General features: G+C 42.4%; 1 protein-coding gene across 3 annotated transcripts in view; it reads right to left on the bottom strand.

The window, feature by feature from the left end:
• Nucleotides 1-23180, bottom strand: part of LOC117510047 (E3 ubiquitin-protein ligase RNF34-like) — an 85879-nt gene extending 62699 nt beyond the window's left edge. For 2 of the 3 annotated variants that reach the window (XM_034169658.1, XM_034169659.1), the window contains exons 1-2: nucleotides 23047-23174; nucleotides 4535-4750 (exon numbers count right to left, since the gene is read on the bottom strand). In XM_034169658.1, the coding sequence (XP_034025549.1) occupies nucleotides 4535-4750; nucleotides 23047-23052 (222 nt within the window). In that variant the 5' untranslated portion in view covers nucleotides 23053-23174. Of the gene's footprint in view, nucleotides 1-4534; nucleotides 4751-23046 lie in introns of all 3 variants that reach the window. The other variant, XM_034169660.1, reaches the window with a different exon arrangement.
• Nucleotides 23181-23544: the final 364 nt, after the last annotated feature.

Below are 23544 nucleotides of genomic sequence, written 5' to 3'. Positions count from 1 at the left end.
TCTGTCGGTGTAAGGACTTCCCACGGAGCGGGACGTCGCGCAGCGCTTCCAGGCGCCGTCGTCGGCCTGTTTCGACCTGTAAACATTCTAATTTAAGGCTTAATTCACCCAGGACGTCGTGAGAGAACAGAGAAGATTCAGAAGAGGCCGGCATGAGGACTTTATGCGGACATTCCACTGTTTAAGGACATTTTTTAATGAAAAACGTGCGCACAAATTCAGCCCCTTTCACACCGGGGGTCGTGACGACTCGGCGAATCTGTGTGCGCCGCGACAGGAAAAACACCTCTGTGTTGAAAACCATTTGTAAAATTCAGGCGGCTTTTGATGGCTTTCAACAAGTGAGTAACTGAGAAATTGTTTAACAGCTTGGGCATGTTCCAACTTGTCCGTTAAGGTTTCCAACGGAGGTGTTTTTCCTGTCGCAACCCCTACCGCTACTAGCCTACTTTTACACAGAAAATTCACAAGAGGTATCGATAAGGGAATTGATAGATAAACTCTTTTCAATACTCATCCCTAGCCAAATCACAACAAAGTTGCCTCAAGGCGCTTCACACAAGTAAGGTCTAACCTTACCAACCCCTAGAGCAAGCACACATGTGACAGTGGTAAGGAAAAACTCCCTCTGATGATTTGAGGAAGAAACCTCAAGCAGACCAGACTCAAAGGGGCTACCCTCTGCTTGGGCCATGATACCGACACAAGTGATAAAACAGGAAATTACAAAGGAGATTTTGGGAGTCCATGTACAAGACGGCAGGCCTTCTGTCCCTTCTGTCAGAGGTGTACATGGTGAAGAGAAGAGGGGCCAGCACCATGCCCTGGGGTGCTCCAGTGCTGCTAATCACAGAGTCAGATGTGGTGTCCCTCAGCCTGACATACTTCGGACTGTCGGTGAAGTAGCTGGAGATCCAAGTGACCAGGCAGGGGTCCACTCGCATCCTGTTCAGTTTGTCCTGGAGCACAAGGGGCCGGATGGTGTTGAAGACACTCGAGAAGTCCAGGAAGAGAATCTTCACTGTGCCATTGCCATTTCCCTTATCCGGGTGTGAGTGGACTCGGTGTAGCAGTTAGAGGATGGCATCCTCCACAACAACACATGACCAATATGCAAACTGCAGACAGTCCTGGACGTGTTGCACTTGGGGTTTGAGGAAGTCGAGGAAGAGCCGCGCCAACATCTTCATCAGGTGTGAAGTGAGTGCAACTGGTTGGAAGTCATTCACCTCACTGGGCTGGATCTTTGTAGGAACTGGGGCAATGCATGAACTCTTCCAGAAGGTGGGCACTCCCCGCTGCAGGCTAAGGTTGAAGATACGGTGTAGCGGTTCTCCCAGTTCAGTCGAGCAGGTCTTCAGTAGTCGCGGTCACACCTTGTCTGGGCCTGTCGCTTACCTAGGATAAAGCTCCCTCAGCTGTCCTCTGACCTGGTCCACCGTGATGTATGGAGGAGGTTGTGTTGAGGTGGGGGAGGAGGAGGATGGGGGGGTGCTGAGGGAAGGAGGAGAGATGTCTGCAGTGAGGGAGGGGGTGGGGGGGGGGCATGGACTATTTGAACCGGTTGAAGAAGTTGTTAAGTTTGTTTGCTCTCTCTGTTGTCCCCCGTGTCTCTGGTCTTTGTTTTATGGCCTGTGATGGTTTTCATACCTTCCCAGACCCCCTTCATCTTAATTTAGTTTCAGTTTGTGCTCCATCTTTCCAAAATCCCCAGAAATGATCATCAGTGCCTCAGGGTACTTTGTCTGCAGCATTATGCCGCGTTCACACCGGACAACACGCGAGTGATGGTGGCGACACATTGCCATGTAATCCCTATGGAAGGACGAGTTGTGGTGCCACAAAAGTCCAAGCCACGCAATGCGACACGATGGATGCAAATGAAGCGATGCGAATGAAGGGATTTTGAGCGACTGGCGTGTTTGTGGTGCAATATCGCTTCGCGTTGCCCTCCTCCCCAGTTGAAAAAGCTTTTTCGTCTTGTCGCGATGACCAATCAGGGACTGGATATGTAGTGACGTGGAGATGTCTGGAGTTTATACTTGGTATGGACATGTCCTGTCTCTGGCAGCCAGCCTGTGAGCAGGACTTATGTCCCTTTTGTCCTTTATTTCACAATTATGACAGAGTTTGAGGGGAGAGCGAGCAGCAGCCAGTTTTTTTTTCATGTCCGCGCGTGAACGAATCGTCCATGAAGATAATTTTATTAACTACACGGATATATAATAAAACAAATGGTGACTGTTTATAACACAGTTATGACAGAGTTTGAGGGGAGAGCGAGGAGCAGCCAGGTTTTTTTTTTTTTTTTTAATTGTTCACATGTGCGCGCGCGAACGGGACAGGAGGTCCTCAAACTGGGTCCTGGAGAGGCAGAAGTAACGCTGAAAGCAGCCGTCATCCAGACGCAGCTCCTGCAGCAAGTGACGAAACTCCACAAATTGAGAATGTCTCATGAGGATGTTGTGAACCCAGGGACGGCGCCGCTGGCAACATTTGTCAGCTTTCCACAACAAATAGAGCACAGCAACTTGCTCTGTGTGATTAAGGTCCAACATGTTGACTTGATGGCGAGCGGAATGGAAGCTCCTTCTATTTGATGATGCATTGGGGCGAATTTTTGCCGCAAAAGCAGAGTGACATACCGGGTGATGGTGGCGCGTCCATCACCAGGTGAGGGACGCAAATTTGTGGCATCGCGTGTCGTTCAGTGTGAACGCGGCATTAAGCCCCTTTCACACCGGGGCTGCTTTGAGTTGCTTCATCTGGCATCATGATGACATTCCTGCTTCAGATGCGCGCAGCAGGGGGCAGAGAGGAGGTGAGGACGCAGCCTGCAGGTTCTCTGCACAGAGAAATCAGAGTGCACACTTTGGCTGCAAACAGACTGTGCACTCTGATTTCTCTTCTAGTTTATACTTGTTCTTCTGCTGAGCTGCAGGTCTGCGATCTGATTTCTGTTATAGTTCATCTTTCCTTCCTTTGACCGCGAGCTGCGTGCACGTGAATGAACCGTCTTTGTGTAAATGTGGAGATGTCTGGAGTTATACTTGATGTGGACATGTCCTGTCTCTGGCAATCAGTCTGTGAGCAGGACTTACGGACTTTAATTAACACAATAGTGAGAGAATTTGAGGAGGTGAGCGCAGTGAGCTGCAGCCAGGCTAAAATGAGCATTTTTTTTTTTTTTTTTTTTTATTGTTCACATGTGCTCTTCAACCCAATCATAAATTATGTTAACTTTTCCATTCCTTTAAGGGAGTCTTCCAAAGCCTAAGACCAATCTGTGGTGAATATTTGGTTAAGATCTGTTAAGTAGTCTTGAAGTAGTCCTTCAAAGCCTATATAAAGTGAAATCTTGATCCAGAATCCAGTGTGAGGGCCTCAGCACTCCCTCTTCTGAGCACGTGTTGTTTCGGCGCATCAGCAGCGATTTGCCGATTATCACCTCGTTTCTGCTTAAAACTGCATGACAGGCATCATCTATCACAGTGACAGATGATGAAGCTTTCGTGCAACAATCATTTCCCCATAAATTCAATAATAATTCATAATAAAAAGACAGTGGAACAATCAGACTGTGACATCAGCACGTCTGAGACTGACTCTCTGAGTCTGACTCTCTACTGATCAATGGGAATAATGTGATTATTAGCCATCAGATGACAAAGTAAAACCTCTCAAATCATTCTAAAGTTAGTTTTAAGCAGAAATGAGGTGATAATCTGTTATGCGTGCATGCACAGACTGGTGTGCTCTGTCCAGCAGAGCGATAAGCCCTCAAACCAGACCCACATCACCTCCATCATTCAGTGGAGTCATCTATCCCCTAATATCTGTCTGTCTGACAGCGAGATGGTGAGAATTCATGAAGTAGTTTTGACGTAATCCAGACAAACAGATAAATGCCGATGATTTTATTACATCCTTGGCAGACATAAACTCCAGTAAGTGCACTTCAACAATGCACAAAAAGCCCAAATTAATGAGCTGATAATACAGAAAAAAGTGCGGCTTATACGTATAAGAATAACTTTATTAATCCCGAAGGAAGTTATTTGGGTTTTTCCACTTCAAGAGTTCTTTTTCAAACCAGGTGTGACTTATACTCCAGAAAATACGGTAATTCATAAAATTAATTTGGAAATTTGTGGAATTTGAACTGGTAAGACCGGCCAAATCTGAGCAGGGCGCAGGAGGACGAGAGCAGGGCACCGTGCCCTCGGACATCAGGCTTGCTGGAACACAGAATCAGGATATTTGTTTTTTTGTAACTGTTCAAAAGAGGCAGTCACTGTTACTTCATTTGATGGCTCACATTTTCTTTCTGGGGCAAGGATGAGTTCTTCCTTGCCCCCACTGTAAGTCGGCTGTACCACTTTCTTTCTTTAGGTTTTTTTTTTTTTAAACTTACTTTTGCTTCGACTCACTTTTACTGTATATCACTGAGTCTTTTTTAAAAAGCTGATGTGAACCCTGACAAACAAACATATCCAGTACTGTTGTGGTCCACGCAGAGCACCTCAGTACCCACCTTCCTCCTGAAGACAGAGAAGGCCTGTCCACAGGACTTGCACACAAGACAAGGACTCCCTGAGCTGGTGGGCGGGTAGGTGGAGTATCCTGCACTGGGGGCAAACCGAAAGGGCCCAGCACCAGCCCCAAACCCTGGGTGGCCTCTGATGGCCCCAGTACCCATGACTTCATTCAGCAGACCACAGCATGAAGCCCACATGGACGAGGCCCCTGCCTGGCAGTCACAAAACATCCTCAATCAGCAGGACGAAATTACAGCAACAGCTCAAAAACATTATGCAACTAAACTACAGTTTTTTTTTATTAGAGCTAAAATGATTTGTAAATCTGCAACAGACTGGCGGCCTGTCCAGGGTCTGTCTACCTCTAACCCCATGACCCTACAGTGGAGTAAGCACGTTAAGAAAATGAATGAATGATTAGTAAACCAGTTAAAAAAACAAACAATTTCTGGGTAACTGTTGAACATAATTTATTGAATACATGTTTTCAAACTGTTCCAGCTTCAGATGTGAAGGAGCCGTGCTGCCCCATGATAATCACAAATGTACAATTTGTACAACCCACTGGGCTGCACGATATTTGAAAAATAGACCACTTTTTTGCCCATAGCAATATATGAGTATCTTGCAGGATCATCTTTTCTCTATTCAAAAATGCTGTAGTACATACGCCAAGACTGAATGTGCCACTGTCACACTTCAAAAAAAAAAAAAAAAAAAAAATGGAAAAGACGACAGGTGCGTGCACATAACCGCTGAAAGGAGCTAATCAATGTAGCAGCAGATGACTACCTTTAAAAACACCAAACTGAGTAAACAGTCTTTTTATCTGACCTGTTTCGTCCTATCAGACAAATTCATCATCACAGCCCTCTGAAAACTGTTATCCACAGAATGCCGTTGTTTTGGAAGATGCTGTTGGGAAATACTTTAATTCCTTATTGTCAAAACTGATTGTGAATAAAGGCAGCATTTTTTTGTTTATACACACACACACACACACTAAGGAAGTCCTCTGTCCATGTGAGAATTTCAGGTCATTTTCATGGTGGCATATACGGGTATAGGTTTTCCAATCAGGTGGAATTTTTTTAAAATCAACTTTGACGGTCATTTTCTAAAAATCTGTTGTGTGATCATTGTTTTCTGGCACTGTAGGTGACAGAGCTGAACTGGGCCAATCTTAAACACCACAAAAATTATGTCAATCGCACAACTATTGGCAAACCTATGACCTCTGTTTGTTTTAAGACAAATAATCTGTGATAAACAATCTATGTCTCAATCCTATTTATTACAATTTTACAAAGGTGCTGTTGCTGTAGGTGCTATTTTGTAGGGGCCAATCTAAAACACCTATTCTGAACACCTCACTTGTGATCCATCAGAACGTGGATAGAATCATGACTTTCAATCACTCTTCTTGTTCCAGCTGTATTTTATGCTATACGAGGTCTGTCAATAAAGTATAGGTCCTTTTTATTTTTTTCAAAAACTATATGGATTTCATTCATATGTTTTTACGTCAGACATGCTTGAACCCTGGTGCGCATGCGTGAGTTTTTCCACGCCTGTCGGTGACGTCATTCGCCTGTGAGCACTCCTTGTGGGAGGAGTCGTCCAGCCCCTCGTCGGAATTCCTTTGTCTGAGAAGTTGCTGTGAGACTGGCGCTTTGATCAAAATTTTTTCTAAACCTGTGAGACACATCGAAGTGGACACGGTTCGAAAAATTAAGTTGGTTTTCAGTGAAAATTTTAACAGCTGATGAGAGATTTTGAGGTGATACTGTCGCTTTAAGGACTTCCCACGGTGCGAGACGTCGCGCAGCGCTCTCAGGCGCCGTTGTCAGCCTGTTTCAAGCTGAAAGCCTCCACATTTCAGGCTCTATTGATCCAGGACGTCGTGAGAGAACAGAGAAGTTTCAGAAGAAGTCGGTTTCAGCATTTTAGCTGGATATTCCACTGTTAAAGGAGATTTTTTTAATGAAAGACGTGCGGACGGATTGCAGCGTCGGCTCCCAGCCGCTGCGACGCTCCGCCACAGGAAAAACACCTCTGTTGGAAGCCTTAAGGACAAGTTGGAACATGTCCAGCTGTTAAACAATTTCTCATATACTCACTCCACTGAAAGCCATCAAATGCCGCCTGGATTTTACAAATGGTTATCAACACGGAGGTGTTTTTCCTGTGCCGCCGCACCGCGCCGGCTGCGTCCCGACGCGCGGACCCGTCCGCACGTCTTTCATTAAAAAAAAATCTCCTTTAACAGTGGAATATCCGGATAAAATGCTGAAACCGACTTCTTCTGAAACTTCTCTGTTCTCTCACGACGTCCTGGATCAATAGAGCCTGAAATGTGGAGGTTTTCAGCTTGAAACAGGCTGACGACGGCGCCTGAGAGCGCTGCGCGACGTCTCGCACCGTGGGAAGTCCTTAAAGCGACAGTATCACCTCAAAATCTCTCATCAGCCGTTAAAATTGTCACTGAAAACCAGCTTAATTTTTCGAACCGTGTCCACTTCGATGTGTCTCACAGGTTTAGAAAAAATTTTGATCAAAGCGCCAGTCTCACAGCAACTTCTCAGACAAAGGAATTCTGACGAGGGGCTGGACGACTCCTCCCACAAGGAGTGCTCACAGGAGAATGACGTCACCGACAGGCGTGGAAAAACTCACGCATGCGCACGAGGGTTCAAGCATGTCTGACGTAAAAACATATGAATGATGCTGTGATGGCAATCATCCTGGCAATTAAATTGCTTATTTCTGAGCTGCAATACTACAGAATTGAAATACATAGATGTTTATTTAGGGAAAAAGATGTTTGTATTGCTCAAGGTTGACATTCCGTCAAAAAATGTCCTCTCCGAAAAATAAAACAACTCGATGCCATGACCACAGCGAATAAGCCATTATAATACCAGAGCCTGATACATAAGTGCTATGTGAAATACTTTTCCAGTGTGATCGCTTTCTTTCTCTTGTGACTGTTTGTTAAAGGGGGCCTCTCAAAACAAAATGTCCTCTCCGAAACAATTCCACCAATGTGCCAGTTAATGGGTTAAAGGACGTTAGCTACTAGTCTGCCTCCAATATTCATTTGTGCTACTAAACAAATGCCAATTAGGTAAAATTATAGCAATATTAGAGGGAAACATGTTTTCAGATGGCAAAATCCTCTAGATTATATATATATACACTCAACAAAAATATAAACGCAACACTTTTGGTTTTGCTCCCATTTTGTATGAGATGAACTCAAAGATCTAAAACTTTTTCCACATACACAATATCAACATTTCTCTCAAATATTGTTCACAAACCAGTCTAAATCTGTGATAGTGAGCACTTCTCCTTTGCTGAGATAATCCATCCCACCTCACAGGTGTGCCATATCAAGATGCTGATTAGACACCATGATTAGTGCACAGGTGTGCCTTAGACTGCCCACAATAAAAGGCCACTCTGAAAGGTGCAGTTTTATCACACAGCACAATGCCACAGATGTCGCAAGATTTGAGGGAGCGTGCAATTGGCATGCTGACAGCAGGAATGTCAACCAGAGCTGTTGCTCGTGTATTGAATGTTCATGTCTCTACCATAAGCCGTCTCCAAAGTTGTTTCAGAGAATTTGGCAGTACATCCAACCAGCCTCACAACCGCAGACCACGTGTAACCACACCAGCCCAGGACCTCCACATCCAGCATGTTCACCTCCAAGATCATCTGAGACCAGCCATTTGGACAGCTGCTGGAACAATCGGTTTGCATAACCAAAGAATTTTTGCACAAACTGTCAGAAACCGTCTCAGGGAAGCTCATCTGCATGCTCATCATCCTCACCGGGGTCTCGACCTGACTCCAGTTCGTCGTCGTAACCGACTTGAGTGGGCAAATGCTCACATTCGCTGGTGTTTGGCACGTTGGAGAGGTGTTCTCTTCACGGATGATGCGAAGGAGATGTGTTGCACTGCATGAGGCAAATGGTGGTCACACCAGATACTGACTGGTATCCCCCCCCCAGTAAAACAAAACTGCACCTTTCAGAGTGGCCTTTTATTGTGGGTAGTCTAAGGCACACCTGTGCACTAATCATGGTGTCTAATCAGCATCCTGATATGGCACACCTGTGAGGTGGGATGGATTATCTCAGCAAAGGAGAAGTGCTCACTATCACAGATTTAGACTGGTTTGTGAACAATATTTGAGGGAAATGGTGATATTGTGTATGTGGAAAAAGTTTTAGATCTTTGAGTTCATCTCATACAAAATGGGAGCAAAACCAAAAGTGTTGCGTTTATATTTTTGTTGAGTATATATATATATATATATATATATATATATATAACGTTTTTCAACTGATATGGAAGCAACAATGGTTGCAGATATTTTATCAGACATAATAGAATACTTGATTGCTGAAAAAACTAAGCAAAGGTAAAGAGATCAACTATTATCCTGGAATTGGGGTTGTATATCCCTCCATTCATCCAATGTTATTTCAGTTTTTATCTCCTTCTCCCATTTAGATTTGATATAGATGGTTGATGTTGACGTGTTTTCCTTTAAGGTTTAAAACAGTGCTGAGATTTCCTTGAGTTGTATCCCTTTGTATGTTTTCATCACCCAGTATAACAAGCCATACAATGACTGAGGACTCTGTATTTCCTTCAAAAAATAATTCTCTAAATTTTCCCAGGTGGTAATGGTCTTTCAATTCCTGAAAATTCCTGATCAGATTGCCATCCTTAATTATAGTACATATTGCCGTTATTCCCCTTTTATCCCAGTTTTTAAATCCTTGATCATGTATACCCAATGTAAATCCACTGTCATATGCAACCCAACTCAACAACTTTTCTTCCTTTTCCAATTTGTCCCGTTTCATTTTCTCAGACCATATCTCCAGGGTATGAGACACTATAGGATCAAGTGAGTGCTGTAGTGTTTTTCTAATTGTATTATTTCCCAGAAGCATCTGAACTGGGAAATCTCCCACTTTTGTCTCAATATCTTTCCATTTAGCAGAATAATTTTGATCACACCACTTAATTACTGTTCTGAGCTGAGCTGCATAGTAGTAGTCCCTCGGATTAGAGAGTGCCATTCCACCCTGTTCCTTAGATAGCTGTAGTGTTGAGTATTTGGTTCTTGGTTTTTTACCATTCCAGACAAATCCAGAGATGATCTTATCCCAGTGTTCGAACCGCGCTGGTGGAATTTTAACTGGTAACAACTGGAAAAGGTATAGTAGTTGGGAGAGAATGTTCATTTTATAGTTGAAATTGTTGAATTGAGGTCTAAGGTAAGAGTTGACCATCTATTTAAGTCCTGCCTAATATGAAGATTGATTTGATCATAATTAATTTTATACAGGTCATTAGGGTTTCTAGTTAGAATTACACCAAGATATTTTATACATTTTAAATTTCAACTTAAACAGAGTCTTAATTACCTCAGATGGAGTATAGTTAAATGATAACATCTGGGTTTTAGTCACATTAATGTTATACCCTGAATGTTCAGAAAAAGTATTAATGTAATTGATCAGAGGGATGAGGGTTTGTTTTGGGTTCTCTAGATATAGTATTACGTCATCTGCAAATAAACTTATGATATGTTGTTCTCCTTTTACTTGTACTCCTCACTTCCTCATCCTGTCGTACAGCCTGTGCCAAAGGTTCAACATAAAGTCAATGAGGAGAGGAGAGAGGCAGCAGCCTTGGCGTGTGCCCCTCTTAAGTGTGATTTGTTTTGATAGGCTATGTTTAATTTTTTATCCAAGCTGTGGGATTTTGATAGATAGACTTAATACATTTAACTGCTTCTTCATTCAGAAGAAAATCTTTCAAGTACTGCATATAAAAAACTCCAATTTACACTATCAAATGCCTTTTCGGCATCCAAACTTACTGGGACTGCACATTTTTTATTGTTAAGTATAGAATGGATTATTTGTAGGGTTGTTCTGATACTGTCTTGATTTTTGCACCTTGACATGAAGCCAGTTTGATCCTCAATCAAATGTGCCATTATTTTCTCATATCGTTTATCCAATATAGATGTATAGATTTTGTAGACATTAAGCACGGATATTGGTCTATAATTACTACAATATTCTAGGCCTTTCCCCTCTTTTGGGCTCACAGAAATGGTTGCCTCGTTCCATGAAACTGGAATCTGACCCTCCTTAAAGCCCTTTTCACACGCGTCAGGTGCACGCAGCAGGAGGGCAGAAAGGAGGTGAGAACGCAGCCTGCAGGTTCTCTGCGCAGAGAAATTAGAGTGCATAGTTTGGCTGCAGACAGACTGTGCACTCTGATTTCTCTTCTAGTTTATATTTGTTCTTGTGCTGAGCTGCAGGTCTGCACTCTGAGTTCTGTTATAGTTTATCTTTCTTCCTTTGACCGCGAGCTGCGTGCGCACGTGTGTGAATGAACCGTCCGTGTGTAAATATGGAGATGTCTGGAGTTGTACTTGACGTGGACATGTCCTGTCTCTGGCAATCAGTCTGTGTGCAGGACTTATGTCCTTTATTTAACAGAATGATGAGAGAGTTGGAGCGGAGAGCGAGGAACTGCCTGCAGCCAGTTTTTTTCTTTTAATTGTTCACATGTGTGCGCGAACAAATCATCCGTGAGTGGACTGGAAATGTCTGGACTTTTTACTGGATGTGGACATGTCCTGTCTCTGGCAATCAGTCTGTGAGCAGGACTTTTATGGACTTTAAACATATTTGTGAGAGAATTTAAGAGTGAGGAGCTGCAGCAGCAGTCAGGCTGCAATCAGCATTTTTTTCTGTGCTCATGTAGTTTCACTGCATTGTGTACATGGTATAAAAACAATCCTGCATGATTTATACTTCAGGAACAATGGAACACAGCAGGAATCATAAACTGGTGTTGGGTAACGTATTGTGAGAGTGTGGTTTCCGGACACGTTGAGTACCGTCGCATTGCCCTGACATGCGCTGAAACCACTTCCTTTCTGCATCCTGTGCTCTGATGGAAAACTATCGCACCCTGGACACTTGTTAGCCTTGATTCTTGATAATAGCTTTTGATATCTCTTCTGGGGTTATAGGTGCTGTAAGGTCACAATTTTGTTCGGCTCCAACTGTCGGTAGATTTAAAGTAGACCTTCATTGAAATAAATGTGGTCAGATTTCAGAAAGAAATAGCTGATATGTATTTATAAGACCCTTGTGAATGCAGTAAAATAAATCTGTAAGCCCAAATTTGTAATTCAGCGGAGAAATCTTCGTTTAAAAATGACAAATTTGCAGCTAAAATTTAGCCCTCCGTGAAAACAGTTTGTACATCCGTATCATTTCCATGACGTCAGGGACAAGACGACGCGCTCCCGCCTTCAGTCCAATCCCGCATTGAAATTGATTTTATCTGTTAGTAATGTTACTGTTATACACATCCTGGTTTCAACATCCAAAAGTAAGCTGCACTGAATGTGAGATACAGCTCTGCATGCCCGGTCTGCATGCTCAGATCAACAGCGAGCAACATCGACAGCGGGCGCCGTTCTTCCCCGACGCCTCGTTCTCATTGCCCCTGATGCGCTTACCGAGTGCATGCGCTCGTTAAATTCCGCCGCGGGCCACTCACACCCCCGTGTCTGCTGTGCAGCTGCAGACATGTCCCTGTTTACTGAATGGAGGTGCAGCCAACTTGGCACAAGTCCAGAGACTACGCTCACCGTTTTAATGCGGAGCGGCCAGTGACACCTGTTGCCCGCAAGGACAGACTTCTTGTGACAAAATCTGCAGCGCCGCACGTCTCGGTAATCGGAGCCGCAGAGCTCCGTGGCCGCTGAGAGAGGTTTATATCTTTTTAATGACTTGGATTCTTTGCGGGTCTCGCCTCCATAGCCCGCGACGGTACACCGGAGGCGAAAGACAGTAGATTTTCAATGCGACACCACTCAATCAAACGGGCGTATGAAAAAGTCCCCAAAAATAATTCTCAAGCACAAATAAAAGAAATGTGTACTCACCAAGCGTACCGCAAGACAATATGAAGTTTTAAAAAAAGTAGATCCTTCCGTATAAGACAAGAAAAAGGTGCAGATGCAAACTGACGTAAATCCACAAATTACAATTGGTGCAATGCATGCTGGGAGAGGGTCTTGTCCGTGACGTCTCGGCAGCGTCCATGATGAGAGGGACAATTTGTGGAGGGCTAAATTTTAGCTGTAAATTTGTCATTTTCAAATGAAGATTTCTCCGTTGAATGACAGATCTGGGCTTGCAGATTTACTTTACTACATTGAGGAGGATCTCATGTGTAAATGTAAGTCATTTTTTGTTCAAAAAATCTGACTGCATTTTTTTCAATGCAGGTCTCCTTTAAAGAGTTAAGAAATGTTTTTTTTTCATCTTTGCTAGAGGAAGATGGTTGACTATACAGTTTTTCGTAGTATTGCCTGAATGTTTCCTTTATTGCATCATGACTATCTTACACTTCATTTGTAGAATGATTCCTAATCTTTGTATTGTATTTACAGTTTGTTGTTTTCTTGCTAATAATCTAGTTGTGTTTGGACCCTGTTTGTAATAACTGTTTCAAGAACCTGAGTTTTTTCTCCACCACTCTATTCAGAACTTCTATTTCCTCTTTTATACACTTGATTTCTTCAAAGAATTGAGTATTATGGGTATTTTGATATCTTAATTCTGCATTTTTTAATTTTTCTACCAGATTTAAATGAGAGGCCCTAGTCATAGCTATCAATTTACCTCTAAGTACAGCTTTGAGAGCATCCCAGAAAACAACTGGATTAATGTCTTCTGTGTCATTTTCCTCTACATATTGCTTTATTTCTTTTTTTATTTGCTCTTTTATTGCTTTTTTTAGTCAAAATACCCGCATTTAATCTCCAGGTAGTGTTTTTCCTCTCTATTATTTAGATAGAAATTTAAATGAATGGCACAATGATCAGAAACTTCTGCAACCCCAAATTTACACTGGGTTACTCTGTGGCTGTCCCACTTATTCATTAACACACAGTCCATTCTTGAATGTGTATTATGTGTCACTGAATAATGTGTGTATTCTTTATCCAGAGGGTTTTGTTCCCTTCACACATCCACCATTCCTTGATCCTTCATAAATGTATTAATTATTCTGGTCAAATTGGTTTTACATCTCTCTGTGCTTGTTATGTCATTTCTAAGGTCAAGAACAATGTTGAAATCGCATGCACATATAACCACTCCTTCAGATTCAGACACAGTGATTGTGAGTAAGGACTTAAGATTTTATCGATCTCAAGTGGAACATAAAGATTAATCAGTGTGACAGTCTCTCCCTCTAATTTCCCTTTTATAATAATGTAACACCCCTCACTGTGTTTAATTTGTCCTGAGCATTCAAAGTTAAAAGAATTATTTACAAGTATAACTGCTACTGTTTGAGCTTTTTTTGCATGTACTGTAATATGTGTTTCTAAAGCCAAATTTCTTCAATTTTTGGTGTTCCTCCTGAGATCGATATGTTTCCTGTAAATATATGATACTGCCATTCAGTTTCCTCATCTTTAGTATACTTGTTCTCTCTTAATCAGATTATTCATCCCTTTGACATTCATTGAGACCAAGATTATATTATTCATTATTCATCAAGATTTTGCACTCAATTTGACATCTCGCAACCATAGCAACCAACATAAACTCTGGGAACATATAACTATAATAGCCATCAAAAGTTAGGTATTTAACTCCCACAGCATCCTTGTTGGGCTATGTCCCTTTTGAACCAGGGGCCCCCGTGAGGTCCAGCTGGGCTTCTAACAGCCCACTCAGTCACTGAGCAGCACAAACATGCCCACTGACCAAACTGGACACTGAAGACAGTCAAAAATAGAAACTCTGTTTTCTCCTCATCCTTTCATCTCTTGTATCCAGTGTAATTCAGTTCGACTCCCTCTGTTCCACTCTCAGTGTTATATACTCTGCCATGTTGATGCTGCCCGCAGCCTCTCCTCCAGCTCCGCCGGGTCTCCGCTCCTCTCCCACGCGACCACCAGTATCCCCCTCCTCTTCAGCTCCTTCACCGCTGCCTGCGTGCTCTCATACGTCCTAACGCCGTTGTCCCAGTGAATTCTGATTTTGGTCAGGGGAGTCTGGAAACGAATCCCTCTCTGTTTCAAAGCCTTTTTCACGCCGATGTATTCTTCCGCCTCTTAAGCACCTCTGCAGCGTAATCATGGTCGAAGAACAGCTGTTTATAGGATTTTTTTCCTCCCATGCTGCCTTTAATACCTTCTCTTTGGTCGTGTATTGGAGGAAGTTGACCACCAATGATGGCGGGGGTTTGTCAGCTGCAGACCCGGGCAGGAGTGCTCGGTGTGCTCACTGGATATTCAGAGCCCTGTTTGACGTCAGCCGATCCCCAATAAACTGAAGTACAGAATTTCCCTCTGCACCGTCTTTTAGACGGAAAATACACATATTATTCCGACAACTTCTTCCCTCCAAGTCGGTCAGTTTTCCCTGTAGGATCCGTTGCTGTTGCAGTGACTGTATTAATGCATCTTTCGCAGCCGTGTTCCAGCTCTTCATCTCCGCAATTCTCTGTTCGACCTCCGAGTCTCTTTGTATGTTTTGCTACCTTGTTCGTTATTTCAGCAAGTTTTACATTAATGCTTCTTTTGGATTTTCGAGTTCTTCTTTTAATTCCCTCTTAATGTCTTCATTAAATGCAGCAATATCAGCTTTACATTCTGTGCTAAGTGACTGGATTTCCTTCATTATGTCGCAGAGGGCTGAGTGTAGGGTACGTGCTGCTTCTCCTTCTACGGGTTCACCGTCTGCTGCCCTCCATCTCCGACATATCTGGGTCTTCGGTTTCAGTCAACTCGGCTTGACAATTTTTTTGATATTTCTTTGTCTTCTTGGTCATCACTCGCCTTTCATTGCACTCTGTCTGTATTTTATATGTTAAATATATTTGAATTCCGGCTTTTTATTGAGTGTTGATCGGGAGCTATGAGCCTAGGCCACCATCTTCTTTGCGTCCCCCCCAGTGGCCTCCAAAAGGCAGCATTTTTAAAGAAATTCCTCAGTGCTATAATATGGTGCTCTGGGTGCGTTTCTCAGCCTAAACTGAAGGAAGCCACCAACAAGAAGAAAAAAAAAAAAAATCACTGATTTTAAAAGCTGAAAGTCCTTTCTGCAAATATTTTGTTAGTGTCATAGGACTCCATATATTTATAATCAGCATTCACCACAGCCATCTGTCATCTCTTCAGCACTCTACTTGCGATGAAAATAAATCCCATTAAGGATGCACCAAGACAAAAATGAATGAATAAGGATGTTAAATTACACTATGAACAACAATATGTCATTAATTATGAATGGCTGATGTTACAGTTAGAGCCTGACCGATATATCGGCCGGCCGATATAAGCCCTTTTCAAAGTACTCACTATCGGCCAACATTTTGCCAATAGAACGCAGATAATTTCTCATAAACAGAACAGTTGCTGAAATAATGTTTATGTGTTGGCAATGTAAAATGTCCTTGCACCGTTTGTCCAGTAGCTGGAGCTCTGACTCCATTCAAGTGAGAGCTGCTTACACCCCTGCTTAAACGTGTTTTTCACCGGCCCCCGTAGTTCACCGTCACACTGCACTGATCGGCTGACAAAAGCATACAAGTAAGTTTATAAGGATCTATATCCTTATCGTGAACCTATATCTAAGTTGCAGCAACAAGAGGTACAAGATCAGATGTATTTCACAACTCTTTTTAAGGATATGTATTTGCTAATTTCACAAAGGTTTAATTCTTGATTGCATTTTTTGAACTTGAAAATTCTTCTGTTATAAAGTTAATCAATATGAGGACAAAGGTTCAGCTTTTAGCTCATACCTTTTTTGTTAAAGGTCCAAAAAAGAACATTTTATTCATTTAAAAATGTAATAATAATAATAATAATATTAATAATAATAATATCGGCTAATTTATCGGCTATCGGCAAATCAGCCGATTTATTGATTATCTGCATTTTTTCATCCAAATATTGTTACGGGCATCGGCCTCAAAAAGTCCATATCGGTTGGGCTCTAGTTACAGTTAAGTGAAACCAGCATTTTCAGATTTCCAAAGGTTTTCAAAAAGTATAGCTTTCAGCCAGCGAAAACAAGGCAAGTTTCGAGGGAACCTTCTGCTTTTTTTTTTCCAGATGAGAATGTGACTGATGCATGCTGTGCAGCATGGGACAAGGTGCATGTGATGCACTTGCATTCCCAGGATACTTTATTTGATCAAATTCGACGTCTTCTACATCCTTTGTTGGTTAGACATGAAAAACGAAAGCGGATTTTTACCCTTATCAATTGGCAATGTAAACATGCACATTTAATTTAAATTATGGCATAGCACGAGTCCTGCGAAATAACGACTACACACGTGCACATCGCAAAGGCGATGCTCAAACAAATATCATCCAGCCCTACAACCCACATCCCACAAATCAGAAAAAGTTTGGATAATATGGAGATACCATATCACTTATATACAGGAACATGGGAAACCCGAGGTTAGATTTGATCTATTTTCCTGTTTTATAATCCTTCTCTGCTGTTCTTCAACATGAAGCTGTGAATGGGGCTACAGCTGAGAGAAAAAAAAAAATTATACTATGTCCCAGTTTCTCCAACCACAACCACAGATGCCCAGAATACTTTCAGAGCTGTCAGTGGTGTCTTGCTGGCTTCCCTCACTAGTTTCCTTCCTGCATAGTCACAAGAACTTCATTTCTTGACAGAGATTTACCACACAGTACCATATTGACAGCATTTCTTTTCATTTGAGCGCCTTGGGGCAACTGTTTGTTGTGATTTGGCGCTATACAAGAAAAAAGTTGATTGATTGATTTCTTAATGACTGATGTATAATGGACTGGTCACACGGCATATGACGATTTCCGAACGAAGGGGAAAAAAAGTAAAAAAAAAAAAAAAAAAGTAAAAAAAAAAAATCACAAATCACAGAGAAAAGGTGGACGAACGAGCTTTATCACTGAATAGTTTGCGAATCAAGAGCGCAAAAGGAACGAAACAAGAACAAAATGAAACTGAAGCTAACGTTGATCTCCACGCTTTAAACAAAACGTGCCTGGAGCCAATGCTGGAGCAGTGTGTGTCTGCATCTCTCAGTTCCGGGACTCGGCACTGGGAAGGCGCTCATAGCGCCTGAGTCCTGGAGAAGCTGCAAACAGAAGCCCGTGATCGGACCCACTGTGGAGATCTGTGTGCACGTTGGTGGGTCCACCTGCTCTGAACAAAAGAGGGATCATGTCCTCATCAGAATCCTCACTATCTGGATCAGATTGATGACACGCTGCGCGCTCCGTCTTGCTCCAATTAAAAAAAAAGCTGGTGTGTCGTGGTGTCCGTCCTGAGTACCTTAAGTCTCTGGATGTTGTGGGACTGTCTTGGCTGACACGCCTCTACAACATCGCGTGGCGATCGGGGACAGTGCCTCTGGATTGGCAGACCGGGGTGGTGGTCTCTCTGTTTAAGAAGGGGGACCGGAGGGTGTGTTCCAACTATAGGGGGATCACACTCCTCAGCCTCCCCGGTAAGGTCTATTCCAGAGTACTGGAGAGGAGAATTCGACCAATGGTCGAACCTCGGATTCAGGAGGAGCAGTGTGGTTTTCGTCCTGGTCGCAGCACACTGGACCAGCTCTACACGCTCCATCGGGTGCTCGAGGCCCCGGGGAAGACCCAGGACACGCTGGAGGGACTACATCTCTCGGCTGGCTTGGGAACGCCTTGGGGTTCCCCCGGAGGAGCTGGGGGAGGTGTGTGTGGATCGGGAGGCCTGGGCGGCTTTGCTTGAGCTGCAGGAAGTCGACTCCGGATGAAGGGGAAGAAAATGGATGGTGGATGGATGGATGGTGTCGTGGTGGCTGCTATTTCTTTGTATTACGTTACTAACCCAAAGATATTGATTTAAACAGAAAACTGTCAAAACGGGGAATAAATATAAGTGTAAAGATGATTGAATATATCAGAGCAGTAAATTGATCAGTCCATGTGGACACCACGTATTGACTCCCCAAGTGTGGTTATTTCCACCAGCTGATCACTGAGCAGCTGATCCACAATGTGACTTCTGCCTTCCAGAACAGCTCTTATATAATCATCTGAATTATCTACCTGTTGCAACATGTACAGAAGGGCTGGAATCTTCCTGGATTCCTACACTCATATTGTTATATTTAATAAAAAATAATAAGCGCACACAGGAGGCGACGGCTGCTGCTGATGCTGCATTCAAGTACCGTCGGAAATTACACAACTTTTTTGTTGTTTCAAATTCAGCAGTTGCTTGTAGCAGAAGTGTGGTTTTCATTTTATTTTTGGTAAAATAATTAATTGTATTCACACAGGAGATTAATTCTGGCCTATGTAAGGTGCCTGAGCCCAGTGAAGCTGACCCCCCACCCAGATAAAAAAAATCCAAGCAAACAGGCTGAGTTTGCACTGTAGTTTTCGACGGTAGATGAAAGCAGCAGCAGCACTCACAAACGGCTTCTATACTTCTTTCTATACGTAACAAAAACTAAGCAAATTATTAAAAAAAAAAAAATCAAGAATTACAGCAAAATTAAATACAATGAATTGAGGTTTTCAGCTGCATTCGATCAAATTGTTTGACAGTTTAAAAATCCTGATGAAGCGCCAGCTGCAGGAACGAAGCTGCGCAAAGGTTAAACGATGCCAACAAAAGTCCAGATTTCTTGTTTAGTTTGGGCTTTGCTGCCCTACGTTAAGTGCCATGTGCCCGGGCCTTTAATGAAGTCAAGAACATATGGAAGTGGCTATTCACATGTAGCCATATGAATAAGCCCAAATTCTATTCGTACGTAGCACAGCCTTGTTATGGTTAAGGTTTAGGGTTAGAGGTTATGGTAAGGGGCTAATGTTATGGTCAGGGTTGGAAATAGGGGTTATGGTTAGGGTTAGGATTAGTGGTTGTGGTTAACGTAGTTTAGGAATCTACCTATCAACAGCAAATACATGTACAAGTATGTGGTCTCATGATCCTGTGAACTATATTGATCAATGAAAGAGACTACGTAGCAACAGAAGTTCACTATACAAATATGGCTACGTACGGACAGCTATGAGTGATGTGCAATACTGCAAGATTTGGTATCAATCCAATACCAAGTAAACGCAGGCCAGTATTGCAGATACCAATACTAATACTTTCTAATAAGTAGGGTGATTGCATCCTCAAATTGCTAAACCTGAATTAATTTTCATGATCTTTTAAGTGTTTTTTTTTAATGATTCTTCATTTGGATTATTAATTAGTTAATACCCAAGACAGAATTTGGCCAAAGGAAATAGGTAAATAGAAAATACTTTATCACCATAATAAAAGTTTTTGTTCAGAAACAATGGAACAATGGCAAAATACTTTTTCTCCATACAATGTCATGTCTGGATTTTTTTTTTCTTCAGTAAACAAAATGTACAAAATTATCACTCCACAACAAATGTTATAAAACAAGTAGAATTTCAAATCGAAAGCGTTTAGGAATACAATACAAAAATAAAACATTTCCTCCCCTTCACTGTACTTCTTTTCTGAATGCAGCAGACCATACAGGAGAGAAACTGAAGCTAAATTATTGATGTCATTATACCGGTATCAATCCAAATACCAATACCAACATTGGTATTGCTATTTGGACTGATCCGCCCACCACTCACTCCGTGACTTGGACTGTTCATGTGTTCACCTCCTGACCTGTCTCAAGAAGGCAGTGGCTACGGGTACGGACCTGTATCTACAGAGACCATTCTAAAGATACGGAGGGTGTCTTACTGACCAATCAGAATGAGCAAATATGTCAGTACCTGTATGCGGTTAAAGGTCTGGGGCCTGTACTACGAAGCGGGGTTACTGGATTATCAGGGTAACTTCGGGAGCAAGTTGATGACGTGTGGAGTAACTTCCCGGTTAACCCGTACTACGAAAGGTGGATAGGTTTTGATCGAGGTATGCTGCCATGGCAATTTATGCTGTGTGCCAAACCTGCTGCGAGCAGGTTATGTTCTCGGTTAGCTTGAGGTTTTCGCTTAACCACTCACTTTATAAGTACCGTCCATCCACCTTCAAATCACTCCGAAGCCAATGCCGGCCTACCTGGATGATCCGTTTGATATTGGGGCACAAATTGTGAGGGGCTCTCTTTGCAGGGCGAGGGTTTTTAAAGACCGCCAGAATCCGCTGACATACCCGGATGATATTCTCTATGAAAGATATTGATTCTCAGCCGAAGGAATTCGTCATCTTTGTCAGCTGATCGGGCCAGAAGTCTGTAACATCACCCATCATACACTGTAAAAAAAAAGACTTGTTTTTACAGGATAACACTGGCAGCTGTGGTTATCAGGGAATTCCTGTAAGAAATACAGCAGTTAAATGTGGAAAAAAGAGAGATCTTGTTTGTAGATTTAACAGTTCCTTTAATGTGAGTCAGCCGTGGTTCATTCACTGTAAATCCATATACATATTATGTCTGTAATGTTATCTACTGTGCTGCTGTATGTTTTACAGGAATTCCCCGGTAACCACAGCTGCCAGCGTTTTCCTGTAAAAACAAGTCATTTTTTACAGTGTAGCAATGCCCCGACGATCGAGCAGATAATGTGCCTTGTGCCTATTTTGCCAGTGGACAATTTAAGTATTCCATTGGTGATGCTGAACATCTGAGCAAGAATACTGTATGTTGTATGATTTGCAAGGTAGTACTTGCTCTATCTAAACTGTTGGATGCATTTGTCGTTTTCCCTGGCCATTTATCTGCAATGCAAATCAAAGAAGGGTTTTATGCAATCGTGGGTAATTACTAATATCAAAATAGGTCTAATGCATGTCCATTAATTAGGCGAAGTGGGGCTTATCAAGCTATGAATATAAACCTACCGTTCTGAAGGATGTTTTTATATTTCATCTTCACCTGCTGCCAGGTGCGTTTGGCACTGCTATTGCATCTGAAATATTGACAGGATTAGAAATAGCAATTATACAGTCAAGGTAGCCTATTTAGGAAACATTAAATTAACCTAACATTTATTAGTAGGCCTATGCCCACTTCTGAATCGTGTTGCATCTGGGCGTAATTAATGACAGAAGGTCATTTTTTTACACATATTAGACATTCCACAGGTTAATCATCTGTAACAGATTTGGAGAACAATTGAATTGTACGTACGCATTTACCCGATCAGCAATACGTTGCCAACAAGCCTGTCTTACTTTATTGGCAGACGATGTGTTCGATTTCCCCCTTAACGTTGATTTAAATTCCTTGCAGCTCCGCATAATAATCGTGCATTCTTCTTCGGTAAAGTAAGGTGACCGCGCCATCATTGAAAAAATGGTGACGTGTGCTGCAACCTGCGCCTTTTATGTGAACGCGCACAAACTCCAATTAGGTTAACACAGGTTCAACAAATCAACATCTTATTCAGCGTCGTAGTACCGATTAACACCACTTGAGAAAACCAGGTTTTGTCAACCCCGGTTTAAGAGGTTGACCCTGGGTTACATCTGAGTAAGTTAACCCCGCTTCATAGTACAGGCCCCTGGTGTCACTTTCCGCCTCGCTTAGAAAACAGCGCTTGGAACTTGAGGTGAATGGATGATGAAAGAAGCAAACACCTTCGCAATTCACGTCAATATTTTTGATGAATTTCTTCATTTACAGCAGCTTCATTAAACAAATGTACTCAAATGATCGGCGAGCTTACAGACTAACCTCTGCTAACACTAGAAGACAGTTGCCAGTTATGGCTTCTGAAACAAGGGAGGAAAAAAAAAAAAACAAAAAAACGGCACAGTTCAGCTGAAGCATTAGTGGACGTAAAATATTCTGTCTCTTAAGAGCTTCACCGCTTGTTCCACGTGTGTATTTCCCACCGGTGTCACGTACATCCACTCAGTGAACCTCGGTCCGTACCTTTAGCAGTCCCCCAGAAGATACGGATGAAAGTACCCGTAGCCACTTCATCTCAAGAAAACTGGCTGTAAAAGTGATGGCTTAAATCACTTTAGAATAATTTGCTCCGATTTGGGGCTGTAAATTATTTAGAGTAGAACCAAATGATAGCAGTATTTTTAATTAAATTTAAGTACAAAAACGTGGTGTTTTTCTTTGAAACTAAAGGGGGAACAATGTTTAAATGTTGTCATTGTTACCGGTTAAAAATCAAATATCGTGCATCACCCCCCCATAAACAAAAAAATAATAATAATAATAAGCACTTCCATGAAACAGAAAGCTGTATACAGATATTTGAGGACTGAGGACAAACGAGCCATTTTCTTCACGGTATCTTTCTGTTGACTAATAAACTAAATTAACTCGATGTTTACGTTTCATTTCGCGCTGCCACAGTTAGCTAGCACAGGCTAAAGCCAACATTAATGAAACTCAGCAGGCTAACACGCATAAAACCCCACCTTCATCGCAGCTTCTGTCTCTCTGCAGGGAAATAACACATTAACGCCGCGGACATGGCAACATGAAGCAGCTCTTGCACAAACTGACCACAGCTCAGGTGCTGCATTCACGGAACTACCTCCGTGCTGCGTTCACCGACTGTCTTCTTCTTTTATGTTTTCGGCAGACTAGACGCCTCCAGGCGTGTTGCTGCCTCTCACAGGTTGCTGACAGTACTACACTGATTTAATCAATTTCAATCTTAGATGAAGATTTGTGCAACAAATAAACGATACAACAGCGGCCACAACTTCATCTCTGTGTCTATCTGGACCAAGAAGAGTCTTCAGAGAGGTTTTTTTCAATGCCTAACTCAGTGAATCTTTTATAGAGGCACATTCTCTCCACTTTATAGGTGACACACTCCCTCAAGACATGCTGTACGGTTTCTTCTTTTCCACACGAGCAGAGCGTATTAGTCCTTTTTCCAATCAAACACAGGTCAGGAGCCTCCAAAG

The sequence above is a fragment of the Thalassophryne amazonica genome, chromosome 5 (genome assembly GCF_902500255.1).
Source record: "Thalassophryne amazonica chromosome 5, fThaAma1.1, whole genome shotgun sequence".
Lineage (NCBI taxonomy): Eukaryota > Metazoa > Chordata > Actinopteri > Batrachoidiformes > Batrachoididae > Thalassophryne > Thalassophryne amazonica.
The sequence above is the reverse complement of the archived record's forward strand: the minus strand, read 5'-3'. Positions and strand labels throughout refer to the sequence as shown.